General features: G+C 41.6%; 1 protein-coding gene across 1 annotated transcript; it reads right to left on the bottom strand.

The window, feature by feature from the left end:
* Positions 1-2596: 2596 nt before the first annotated feature.
* GATAD1 (GATA zinc finger domain containing 1) lies at positions 2597-13300 on the bottom strand. The gene is made up of 5 exons (XM_058525459.1): positions 12875-13300; positions 11961-12086; positions 10258-10317; positions 6817-7000; positions 2597-4869 (listed from the first exon to the last, which is right to left on the bottom strand). Exons 1-5 carry the CDS (start codon positions 13124-13126, stop codon positions 4679-4681), a joined length of 813 nt encoding a protein of 270 aa, XP_058381442.1. The 5' UTR covers positions 13127-13300; the 3' UTR covers positions 2597-4678.
* Positions 13301-13733: the final 433 nt, after the last annotated feature.

Here is a 13733-nt window from a genome sequence, read left to right as displayed (position 1 = left end):
TATAACTATTTTCTCAGTGTCTTTGAAATGTGTGTTTTTGGAAACTAAATAAGCCTTTGTCGGCTTTGTGACCTAGGAATGTCTTTCTCAAGGAGCTGGGAGCCATCTCTTTGAAATATAAACATCAGGAGATGGCACACTATCTCCCAGCTTCCGTGGGAGGGTAGCAGCCTAACTTCAGTGCTCCAAGTTGTAAAAGTACCTGCTGTCCTGAAGACGTGAGTTTGTTTTCCCCCGTCTGGATAAAGTCAAGTAGCTAACATAGATGGTTGCCCCAATTACCAGGTAAAGTCAAGAAGAACCGCATGTGACTAAATGGTGATGTCAAGTTCTCTGAGTTGAGAACTAGTTACTGTTTATCTGAAGAACATGTATGTAATGGGTTGTATCTGCTTGGCTATATAAAAGGGTGAGATTTCTTTCTGTCTTTGTGGTCTCTTAGCCAATTGCCTATGATGAGCCTCACATTCAGGTTTAATGTTTGGTCAATAATAAAAGTGTTTTCCTTCTCTACCATCTTTGTGGAAAGGATTTCTGAGTTGAGGGAAGATTTTGTTTTTTTAAAATTATATTTCCCCCACAGCATCTTCACCCTTTATTCTAAAGTTACTGTCTTTTTGGCTCACACCTTCCCTATCCATGGGGAGAAGTATTTAGGGTATATAGGTGTTTTTGTTATAAACCTCCTCCCTTCTAGCCAGCTTCTGCTAAACAGATGGAACATAGAAGTTCGAAACCGTGATGATGTTATAAGAAGCTGAGGTTATGATTGTAGCTTTTCTGCTTGTGAATGAGTAATTACTTTATGCCAATCTGTCATGTTGAATAAGAAATACTGGTTAATGATTCCTACTTCTTTAACAGAAAAAAGAAGAAAGGAAGGAAGAGATGAGAAGAGAAGTTGTTTGGTTTTTAATTTTGTATACATTTTTTTGATAGATACAAATTGAAATTCATCCAATCTGTTCCTCTTTCCCTATGTGATCTCCTTCATTGCTTTTCTTTTTTTTTTTTTTTTTGTGAGGAAGATCAACCCTGAACTAACATCCGTGCTAATCCTCCTCATTTTGCTGAGGAAGACCAGCTCTGAGCTAACATCTATTGCCAATCCTCCTCCTTTTTTTTTCCCCCAAAGCCCCAGTAGATAGTTGTATGTCATAGTTGCACATCCTTCTAGTTGCTGTATGTGGGACGCGGCCTCAGCATGGCCGGAGAAGTGGCGCGTCGGTGCGCGCCCGGGATCCGAACCCGGGCCGCCAGCAGCGGAGCGCGCGCACTTAACCACTAAGCCACGGGGCCGGCCCCTCAGTTTAAAAATTTATCAAAGTAATACACATACATAGTTAAAAAAGAAAAGTCAAATAATTCTAAATAGCTTACAGTAAAAACAGCAGTTCCTTGCCTTATCCTTCAGTGTCTCAGCAACTGCATCAGTCAGGATTTCATCAGAGAAACAACCACCAGGAATGATATAGAATAAAGGATCTGTGGTAGAGATTTTACATTACACAATCATGAGAGCCTGTTGAACAATCTGTGTAAGACTTCTGGGTCTGCTGCTGGGGCCTAAACTCAGCAGGGCGGGCAGTCTGGCAGGGAAGATGGACTTGAAGTGGAGAAGAGTAAAGACAAACTTGAACCTGCCTCATCTCTCACCCTCGCCAAGCCTCCAACTAGGATGATGCAGGTGCCCCGCGGGAGAAGCTGGTGCCTGTCATCACCGAGCTAAACGTGCACCTGGCCCAGGAGCTGATGAAGCTAAAGGAGGTCGCTCCTGAGTTCTTTCCTAGAACCACTGTGTAAATACAGGAAATTAACCAATTCACTGAATTTATTTCCTCAGCATGTCATTCATCTCCCTTGCAAGGGTTTAAGAACTACTATTTATTAAACGTCCTATGTATGTATGGACTAAAAACTGGTGGTCCCTCATCACCAGTTGGGCAGTATGCAAACAAATATGTGTCTGTATGCTCATTGTAGAAAATTTGGAAAATACTGAAAAGTATAAAACAGAAAAATGCACACAAATGCACTATAACTTATTTAACCATTCCCCTCTCGTTTGTCATTCATGTGTCTCCCTGGAGCTGACCTCTTGGCTTATATTTTTCGGGTGTGTAGGAGGTACACCTTCCTACAAAATGTGTGGTTCACACATCTGGTATGAAGTAAAAAGCAGAGTTCCTAAACCATGCCAGGGCACAAAACAAAATCCAGAAAATGCCTCTCCCTTTTCTGGACCATGGCAGAACTTCTTTCTGAGTATGTGTACTATATCTATGTACACATGTATACACACACACACACACACGTAAAATAATTATATATTTCATCCCATTGTTCTTATGATTTCACCTCCTTATGGCCAAAATGGAATTGTGATTCAGACTTCTTGATGGAAGACATTAGTCCTAGAAAAGCCTTTCACAGGCAAGAAACGAAATGGTTTAGGATAATTTTTTCAGAGACTCATGTTAAGATTTATTTGTGTAAGAGAATTATTTAAAGCTCATCTTAAAAACATCCTGTTAAAATACTCTTAAAAACAATCTAATACTAATCTAGAATATAACAATTTGAAATTCTACTTGAGTTGACTATTCGCAAGATAATTTGAAGTTTAAGCCAAAGTTAGTATGAACTAGCATTAACTCAAATATCAACAGGCATTTTGGTTAACAGCATCTAACTTGGACTCTACACTACGCACCTCCCATAAACAAGGACCAAGTTAGGTGCTATGGGAATTACATAGATGAGTAAATAAAACACACCATCTCCACCCTCCAGAGAACACAGCTGTGGGGGTGGGAGCAAGAGAAGTAGAAACTTAAATGCAACAACAGAATAGGATAGAGATTGATTTCAAGGAGCCATGGGAATCTGGAAAGGTCTCATGGGGAAATAGAATTTGAGGACCTTAAGAAAGGCCTTTGGAGGAAACAGTATGAACAAGAGCTCAGAGCCAGGAGAATGAGGAGGGTGTCAGTGGAAACATTTTAGTGGTGATGAGAAGGGAGAGGCAAGGCCGGGGCCATATCAGGGCAGACCTTTTATAACAGGAGAAAAGGTATGAATCTACCCCGTAAGCAATAGCAGCCATTGGTGTTTATTGAGGAGGGAAGTGAAAATTCCATCTTTATTTTAAAGGATACTACACAAGTATCTACCAACTTATAAACAAATGGTCCGCATATACACTGGTTTTTAAATATTTCCTCATTTTAATAAATATCTTACATTAAGTGTTCATTTTATCAATCAGCCATTCTTTGATTTTCCTAAAATCTATTACATATTGATGACAAATCTGTCATTCCAAATTATGAGTTCTACAACACTGGTTTTTTCTATTTATACCATTTTGGGGTAGAAAGCCCTAATTAACTGTTTAAATGAAATAAATCTAAAGTAAATACATTGTGAAAAATACATTTTAATACAAAAGTTTGAATATTAAATTAGCATTTAGTTATTTACAATGGTACTTACAATCCCTTTTACTATAACTTTTGGGAAAAGAGAGATAACTATATACATAGAGCTATCTACAGTTGCTTATTCCCAACATACAAACCATAACTGGGAGAAAAATGGTAACAGTTAAAACTGCTACAGCTGAAAATCATTATAATTAAATTAGGTTCTGACAAATTTTCCTGGGGTTGAAAAATGCTGAGTCAGGACAGAAAAGGCAAGTGTGTGCAATACCCACCTCTTTCCACTTCTCCGTTGTTGCCTCTGACTTAGCTGACCTGCACTTGAAGTGAAACCTGTACCTGAATCCTGGACAATTTCATAAACAATAGGCCTTTGAAGTCCATTTTTTTAGGCCTGTTATTATGAGTCTATAGCAGATGGTTTGACTTTGGGGTAGACTTTTTTTAAATATCAATGCTATTGACCTATTAATCACTTTTATGACTACCCAGTGGTTGTTGGAATGGTAGTCAAGAAGCTTTCAAGGGGGGTGTCTGCACAGTACAGGTTTCCTGTGTGTTTTCAGTGAAGTTGACTGCATTATAAAATCTTACGGTTTGATTGGAAGCCTGGTTTTGATTGAGAAGGTAGTGAAAACAGTGAAGAGTGGCTCTATTAAGATCAACTGAATAATTCTGAATCCCTGTTTGCTACAGAAGAATTAGATGAAAGTTTAAAAAAGCCTGGGCAATAAAATCATCCAACAATCACTTTCCTTATAGTTAAAGCAGCCAATAGTGTGTCATAGCATCTTCTAGATGAGAAAACAGCTTGTGTAACTTGGTGATAGATACTGTTGGTTACAGCTACATTTTATTTGATTCAGCCCCTGGTGAGAAATCCAAACCTTAATCAATATTTTGTTTTTGTAGAAAAACACAATCCATTTTATGATTTTCTAGAAATAAATTATGGAGAAAAGTAGACACTATCTGTTCCTAATGGTCTCCCTGGAAATTACAGCCTTTATCTGGGAAGATACATATATGTAATATTTAACTTGAAAATATATTTAATTCTTTTCTATCCCTTTTAACTTTCTAAGTGACTAGTAATAAACAAGCTAATGGTTACTAGGTAGTAGGGAAAAAACTTTTTAGTTATTTTTCCATCTAAGAATTTCATTAAAGAAACGTGGCATATCTTGTATTAGTACGAATACAAGATAACTGGAAATCCAGTTTTACTTTTTAAACTACAAATGGTTGGCAACTGTTTCCTTAATAGTTATTGCAGGAGTAGGTCCAACATGAGTCCATATGTAGCCCTTCTCTGGTCTGGTGGGGACTGTGGGAAATGGTGATGAACGAGACTTGAAATATTCAGAAGGTGCGTGACACACAAATTCCAAATACTCCATCTTCCTTGGAAGATCCTCCTCTGGTCCTAAAAGGCAGCCAATGAAAACGTTAAACACATTTTTGAACATATATATCATGTTCATAAAACATTAAAATTCCTAGACACTAGAAGAAACCACTCTGGTGGTAACTTCACATTAGCCCTTGAAACGTATTACTCTGAAGTTACTCTCCGTCATTTTTTTCTACTATAACTGCTTAAGGAATACAGCATTCTCCCCAAAACAGTGACTCAATATAGAAAGGATTCTAAAAATAATATTTAGCCTTACATAGCATTTATTATATGCCTGTACTGCACTAAGTACTTTACATATGTCAATACTCTGAATCCTCACAACAACCCTCTGATTATTATACTATTATCATTCCCATTTTACATTTGAGGACATGAGGCAAGAGAGATTAAGGAATTTGCCCAAGATCCCAGATCTCGTAAGTGGCTGGGCTATGAACCCAGACAGTCTGGCTCCAGAGTTAGTGCTCTGACCCTCTACATTATGCCGCCCCCTCTAGAATCTGAGGATCAGCAAGAGGAGGTGGGAGAGGGGCCCCAGAGGTGATCTGTCACATCACTCCTCTGCTGAGAATCTTGTCGGATAGATCAGGTAAACGAAAGTCTCCTCTTCTAAGTACCTACAAGCAGAAGACTAAAAGTGCTTGGTCATGCATCAAACCTGACATGTAAGTGAGAATAACAGTGGTACTTTGTCCCTAAGTTTTCTCTGAAAAAAGCCTTTTATATGTTTTTTTTCTCAGAATGCAAAGTAACACATGCCTATTGCAGAAAGGTTGAAAAGTTCAGGGTAATTCAAAAACTCTGAACACTTTCAAAATTGTATTTATTAGCAACTTCTTGAGAGTCTATGTCAAGAACCCTTTGTACCACTTCTTTTGTCAGGTTTGAAATTAATAAAAATATAGCAGCTGCCATTTCAACTGTCAACAATGATGTGTTATAAAAGGTCTAGGATGATGTATATGACATGTAGAGACACATATTGAGAATCTGTAAGATTTTAGAAATAACTGTGATAATTCCTTTAGAAATTATTATTATTATTATTATTTTTGTGAGGAAGATTAGCCCTGAGCTAACATCCATTGCCAATCCTCCTCTTTTCGCTGAGGAAGAATGGCCCTGGGCTAACATCCGTGCCCACCTTCCTCTACTTTTATACGTGGGATGCCTGCCACAGCATGGCTTGATAAGTGGTGCGTAGGTCTACGCCTGGGATCCAAGCCTGTGAACCCTGGGCCGCCGAAGCGTAGCGTGCAAACTTAACCTCTATGCCACCAGGCCAGCCCCTAGAAATTATTTTTGAGTAGATTTTTATATAAGTACCTAAATAACCTAGTTCCTGAGCAATAATTCTTTTAATAGAGTTTAACCCTGGGTCATTCAGAAAAATCTTATCCACATAACTTTTTAGTGGGTGCATATCGCCCCAACTCAGAATAACTGATAGCACTCAAACCCAAGATATATAAAATGTCTTTCATATTTTCTACAAAGCTCTCTACTTTTTTGTACTTAATGATACTTATATTTCTTTGTTATGGACTGAATTGTATCTCCCCAAAGTGATGGTATTTGGAGACAGGGCTTTTAGAGAGGTAATTAAGGTTAAATGAGGTCATAAGGGTGGGGCCCTAATCCAACAGGATTGGTGACCTTATAAGAAGAGGAAGAGATGCCAGGAGTGTGCACCACAGAGGAAAGGCCATGTGAGGACCCAACGAGAAGGCGGCTGTCTACAAGCCAGGAAGAGAGCTCTCACCAGAAACGGACCCTGATAGCACCTTGATCTTGGACTTTCAACCTCCAGAACTGTGAGAAAAGAAACTTTTGTTGTTTAAGCCATTCAGTCTGTGGTATTTTGTTATGGCAGCCCGAGCAGACTAACACATTCCTTTACATAATAATGGAGAATTAACTGGGCTCAAGAACCTGTACCATTTTCAAACTCACCTATGATGTAAGATGCAGGATCAAATTGGTCCCTGGGGCTCGAGAGAGTGGGAATGAGCCACGTCAGTGCTGCACTCTTCTCACAATACTGGTCCTGGATAAAACCCCTGATCTGGGCATAGTAGGGTTTTCCGTCTTGTTCATCAATCACAGAAACAACATCTCCAATTTGGTAATACACTCCCTGGGGGAAATAGAAGATAATCTCATATTTAAAATAAAAATAGAACAGCATCATGGCCAGGAACTGAAACTTCCCTAATATGAAAGGAATTATAGGATCAATAAAAGGTCTGCAAGAATGGTCTAATGTATCAATGTTTATATGGTTGATGCCAATTCTAAAGTTGTTTCACTTTTGAATGAAAAAAATTTTACACACACACACACGCACATGACAACTTGCATCTGGAGAAAACATTTGTTGACAAAAATACTTGGACTTTATATCACAACCGTCCTATCTCTCCTTTTTTGGCCACAGCCATGGAGCTGTAGAAAGGTTAAGTGACTTGCTGAAAGCCACACAAGGCAGAGCTGCAGCCAAGCTGTCTGTCCTACAGCTCAGCAGTCTGTCTCTGTACTGTCTTGAAAAGCGGGCTTACCTGGTAAGAATGTTCTCTACACACCTCCCTCCTCAACCATCCATTAAAGAAAATAGATACCATAAATTCACACCAGAAGAAATGACAGAAACTCTTCAGGTTTACCCTCAATTTACTGACCCTTTCCCCAGTCTCACTGGTGCCTGTCTCTCCCCGCCAGTTCACTTTTATATCCTCCCACCAGACAATTTCTCATATTTCTGGCACTCAAGGCTTCTTGTCTTATCCCTGTTCTACTTCATACCCAACTACCTCATCTGTACATGTCCTGTATTTAGCTCTCCCTATGCCTCTGCCTCTGCTATCCGCCCCGTGTCCTCTTCCCTGGGTCTTGAACTGGAAATAATCTCTCCTTTGAGATTATTTATTACCCATATATATCCATAATATCCACTATATTAGTAACCACAAAGGCCAATGCAAATCTTTATGACACTCAGCACTTCTGTAGGTCAGTGCAGCTCTCAGTAGGCCATACTGTCCTTGACTGCAGGAACCAGGGGTGAGTCGTCACTGCTTCCCCGTCCAAACAGGGCCTCGACAGGAGGTAAAGCTGCTGGGCTGTGCCCCTCAACCATAAACACGATTCTGAAGGAATATTTCCAGTAATTGAGCCTAATGAACCATCATCAGCTGGTCCTTCTAACCACTACTCCAAAGTTCTAAGTTATTTATCATATAAATAGTTTGCATTTATGGCTTGCTTTGTCCACATGTACCATCATTATTCCCAAATTACAAATGATTATATTTATTTTCTCACACACATAAAAAACAGGGCCTTGCTTGTCATAGGCACTCAAATATATGCTGAATGAACATTAATAAAAATACATAATAGTGTGAAAGCAGAACTACAAGGCAAGCACAATGCCTTAGTGAAAGATTTCACTGGCAATCAGAGCCTGGTACATGGCAGGTGTTTATTAATATGTGTTGTGTTGTGTATACACATATATAACACCAAACAGGACTAAGGCACTTGATCTAAGGAGGCCCCTCATTGCAGGGAGGTTTCAGGGTTTCTGGCAAAGAGGAAAGGGGTTCACCCAATACAGTGAAGAACACTGGATTAGGAGTTACCGGACCTGAGTTCATGAAGCTGTTCTGCCACTGAAGTGCTCCAGGGAGGTCACTTAACCATTATGGGTCTTGGGTGCCCATATTCTTGGCCACCATACCCAGTGGCTTCCACTCAGCTCCCTCTCGCATGCCTGATCGGGGCTCTAGGTCAGCAGCTGGCAATGACCTCTTAAACTTGCCCACCACGGTGCAGCCTGCAGTGGCACTGCTGTGACAGCCTCCACAACACTGGGTATCTACAGCATTACTTGAATATTTTATAGCACTTTGTCCTTACTGTTTAATAAACATGGGTGGTAGACAGCAATGAGAAAGTACTGATACTTGCAATAACAGGCCCCACACACCTCTCCATGGAGACACGACTGGAAATCATGAGTACACTAAATCCTTAGATTAGGTCTAGTTGCTTCTGGACTGAATCTGTCAAGTCTAAGTTCAGCTGTGAAGGTAATGCACAAATTTAAAAATGTGATGATGATAGTTTCTACTATTCATTGAGTGCTTACCCTGCTAAGTGCTTAACATACATGATCTGGCCTGACCCAATGAGGTAGTTTCTATTTACAATCCCTATTTTACTGATGAAGAAACATTAGAGGCTGGTCCTAGTCCAGTCGCACAGCCACTTGCCCAAGCAGAGGAGCCTGGGCTTGGGCTCTGGCATCTGACTGTCTCGCTCTGTGACTTGTTGGCTATGTGCTCTTGGACAAGTTAATTAACCTCTCTGTGCCTCAATGTCCTCTTCCATAAAATGGGGATAATAGTGCCCACTTCATGGAGTGGACTGAATGAAATAAAGCATGTGAAATGTTCATCAGTGCCTGATACATTGCAAGCACATACTAAAGTTTAGCTATTTTATTTATTATCAACAATGTATAAAATGCTAGAAATATAGGAGAGATGTTTGCCTGTGTATAGACTGTTTTAGACTATACAGATTCTGGGCTAATACAAAAAACATACACTCAGGGAGCATAATCACCTGTGTTTCCCAGTGTTTGGTCCACTTAGGTCAAGTATAAGGCCCTAACTCACATTACTGCCCCCTAAGTGACAGTTCAGACCCCCAAAACACCAGTGTTTAACGCTGCCTGTGCCTGGCCTGCCAGGGCTTGGAGGTCTTTTCTATGTTCCAACTGCTTTCCAATGGCTTCTGGTTCAAAAATAACAATATGTCCCCTCTCTCACTGAGGTATCAGCTGTCTGTGGGTGCTGGCCCTAGGAAACCTGACCTCACTCTTATCAAAACATCTTGGACTCCCTCTCACCATGGACGTCTAGTAGGTGCTCATCCCCACTACTGCCCTTATTCCTCTCACTTCTGCTGAGAGGCATTTTAGAATCTCTGTGCTTACTCTACCCACTAGACATCATGGTCTTCATCCTCTACTAGTTCAAATTCCACCTCTGTCCTTCTCACCCTTCAATGTGTCACACTGACTAGGATGGTATGCTCTTTCATAGCTCCACACCATAGATTAGCATTTTAAAAACAATTCCCATAACGTACATTAAAAAATACTTAAGATCCTCATACCATATTTCAGTAGGCAACTTCCCCTCCCACCTTAGCTCTGGATGAGATGTTTTATAATAGCCACCAATGGAGGAAAATAGCTTAGAAGAGAACAAAAAACACAATCACAGCTTATATAGAGAAACAGAGACCTTTAGACTAACCCAACATTTTAGCAGCACATTATACAAGAGGCCTAAGTCTTCCTTTAGAAACTCTACAGATGCTTACCTTGTAGAAGATTGATTCTGCAGTGATTATGGTGGAAACTGACTCAGGAGCTTTGATGGGCTATGAAAAAGCAAAAGTAAAAATATTAGCACATTCAGAGTGTGTATGTTAAGTAGAGGCCTTTTTCCAGCCATATACAAGAGTTCTGTAATTTGAGAAATACTAAATTTGTTGTTTGGTGACAAGAACTGTAACAAAAAGATAAATGATTTTCTCAACGTTGTGGCAAAACACAGTCTGAGTATTTCCACTATTTCTGCTACCGTTAGCTTAAAAATTGCTGCGAACCAAAAGACAAGCTTCTTATTACGTTGCTGAGACCTAACAGAAGCCTTCTCAGAGCTCTATTACACATTAACATTCTAGTTATAAGAACATACTGGCTATAACAGCCTGAGCATGACAGCAGGGGAAGTAATAAAGAATGTGCAGGTATACACAAAGCAAAAAAGTATCTCCTTGAAGACATTTTCCATCTCACCCTAACTACGGAACTAGCTAAGATACTCAATATCATCAGAACTAATTTTCTAGCAAGCCTGAACTAAAGCTAAAAGAAACTTCCTCGAGAGTTCTTAGTAATTTGCCACCATCCAACTATCATTGAAATCCCTTCTTAAGTTGCAATACACACTTTTCAAGCCACTAGAAACTAGGCCTCTCCAAATGTCTTGATATCATCCTTGAAGAAAGCATTGCTAGAGAAATTGATATTGCAATAATTGCAGAGAACATATTCCACCAAACTTAAGAGGAAAACGTGTTTACGTGATACAACTATAATCAAATGAATATTTACTTAATATGTTTTGTCTAGTCAATAAATGCCTCATTTTATGAAAACTAAATTATACAATTCTTAAATAAATCAGAGGCAACTATTTTCAAAAAGAATCCAGAATCTGCACGAGAATACACTGCAGGGCGCCTTTGTGTTTAATAAATGAATATGCCCAACTTCAAAAATGCCTTTACTGGTACGTGAAGCATTCCTGTTCTGAAAGGAAAGAACACCACACCCAAGTTTAAAAAAACAGTCTATAATGCATTGTCCATTGTGTTTGACCACTGTCCCCCTGTATTTACAAAAATAATGAGAATTTACTGCAACAAAAAAGTGCTTTCAACTATCCCCACCACAAGTCTTTCAACAATCTCTTCTTTTTTTTCCAACAACCTATTTTTCTTATAGCAGAAGAGATAAAGGTTTAGCAAATTTTTGATTCGTATTCATTAAATATATCATCACAAATCAGTACGATACATTTTCTTGGGGCTATAATAACAAACAAATACAGCAATGAATGAGTTCCAGTATTATTATTTACTTAGGTCTTTAAAGAACAGAAAAAAAAAAAGTTTTCCTAGTGTAGCTGGCCATACCAAGAACCACAATCCCACCTCATCCTTTGCATGGAGAACCCAATAAAATGTGCTCAAGGTTTATGTTTCTTTTAGGCTCATATTTTATGTTTTCCAAAGGAAAAAATAAAAGCTAAAAAAAGAGAAAGTATTATTAAAAACAATAAGCGTCCTGCAACAGAGCTCAGTCCCTTTGAGAAAGTCTGGCCCACTCTCCAGAATCCCACAGAAGACCTCCCAAGAGCAGAGTCAAGTTCAATGGTGAGAGAGGAAGGCAGAGGCAAGACACACTACACACACAACACCATTACAGTAAAACACACTGTCCACAATCATCTTACATTTTTTAATTTAAAAATATGTCTTCTCCCTTTTCCTTTAGTGGAAACTTTCTTTTCAGCAGCTGGAGCAGATTTGTATTTAGTGTTTCTGAGCCGAGCAGACCTCCTGTGAATTTCCTGCTTACTCTGTTACACAAACAATTAAAGAACAAAAAAGAGAAATAAAAAGTGTGGAAAGGTTGTTATCCCGATATAACCATCTTACAAGGATTCCAGAGTATGCACTTTATTTGCACATTTAAAAATTAAGTAAGAGTGCGCATTTTCTTCCTATGCCTGGTAATCAAACTGGGCTAATTAAAACAGGGAGGGCCCTAGGCAAGCATCTCCAGAGCCTCCAAAAAGGTGTGAGCTACTTACAATAGGGCAAGGGGCAGGAGTAGGAATAAGTCTAGGCCAAGGCAACAACTAGTCAGCTGTTGTTTTTATAACAGAAAACTCTTAAGTCAACTCTTCAACGCGGGAGAGCGGGTTAGTTATGGCACCTCCTACAACGGAATACGTATGCTGCCACTGAAAATAATACATGATAATCTCATTTAATAATACGACATAATGACAAAATAAACTTTATTAACAGAGAAAGAGGTCTAGTAGCAAAACCCTGTTCACGCCTGTGTGTATACGTGTGTATACTGAGACGTCTGGGTGCCACCCAAAATATTATCACAATGGGGGGATTTCTGAAGGGTTTTTAATTTTCCTGCTTCTTAGACTTTCAGTTTGTCACAAGAAAAGGTGCTTAGAATGGGACAACCCAATGACAATCTTCTCATCCGGGGTGGGAGGGGCGGCCCGGCCCAGCAGGGGCACGGCGATCCTGGACGGCCCGCGCCGCGCTCCCCCCCGCCCGCCCGCCCGCCCACCTCGCACCCGGTCGGCCTCCGCCGGCGGGAGGGGCCGGAGGAGCTCACCTGCTTGCCGCCCCCGCCCCCGTTGCTCTGCGGAGGGGCGGCCGAGGTGCTGGCGAAGGACGCCGCGCCGAAGCCGCCACCGCCGCCGCTGCCCCCCGTCCCGGCGGCCGCCCCCGAGCCGGCGCCCCCGCCGCCCGTGCCGCCCCGGCCCGTGCAGTGGTGGCAGAGGATCTCCCCCTGCGGGCCCTTCTTCCACATGGAGGACGACGTGGTCTTGCAGACGCTGCAGGTGGGCTTCAGGCCCAGAGGCATCGTGGCCGGCTCGGGCGGCCCCCGCGGGCGCAACGACACGGGAATGGCGACCGCCCGCCCTGGCCGCCCGCTGGTCGGCCCGCCACGCCCAGCGACAGGAAGAGCGGCGAGGCGCGGGCACCCAGATGCCCACGCCGGAGCCAGGCTGCGGTCGCTGCCCCCTGGAGGCAGGATGCCTTTTGCGACCGCTCCGCGCTCCGCACCAGCCCAGGGCGGCCCGAGGCGCCGGGAGGCGGGGTTGGGGCGGGGCCTGGCCTGGGAGGGACGCGCGGCCGCCGCCCTGAGGTGGCTTCCGGCGATGGGCGGGGCCCGCACCGCGCTGGCCGGCCCGCCTGACCGGAAGTGCGCCCCCCGGAATAGCTAGGAGTACGCTGCGTGTTTGCTGCTGTCTTCTGGGTTGGGGGTTCCCACACTTTTTCGTCTTAGGCCTAGGGTAGGCAGGTGAAATGCAGGACGCCCTATTAAACCTGAATTTCAGATAAGCAATGAATAATTTTTTAATATGAGTGTATCCCATGCGACATTTATTGTTTATCTGAAATTCAAATTTAACTGGGCGTCCAGTATTTTTATTTGCTAAATCTGGCACTCCTACGCAAGATGCTGT

This window comes from Diceros bicornis, chromosome 3 (genome assembly GCF_020826845.1).
Source record: "Diceros bicornis minor isolate mBicDic1 chromosome 3, mDicBic1.mat.cur, whole genome shotgun sequence".
In the NCBI taxonomy this organism is placed as follows: Eukaryota; Metazoa; Chordata; class Mammalia; order Perissodactyla; family Rhinocerotidae; genus Diceros; species Diceros bicornis.
The sequence above is the reverse complement of the archived record's forward strand: the minus strand, read 5'-3'. Positions and strand labels throughout refer to the sequence as shown.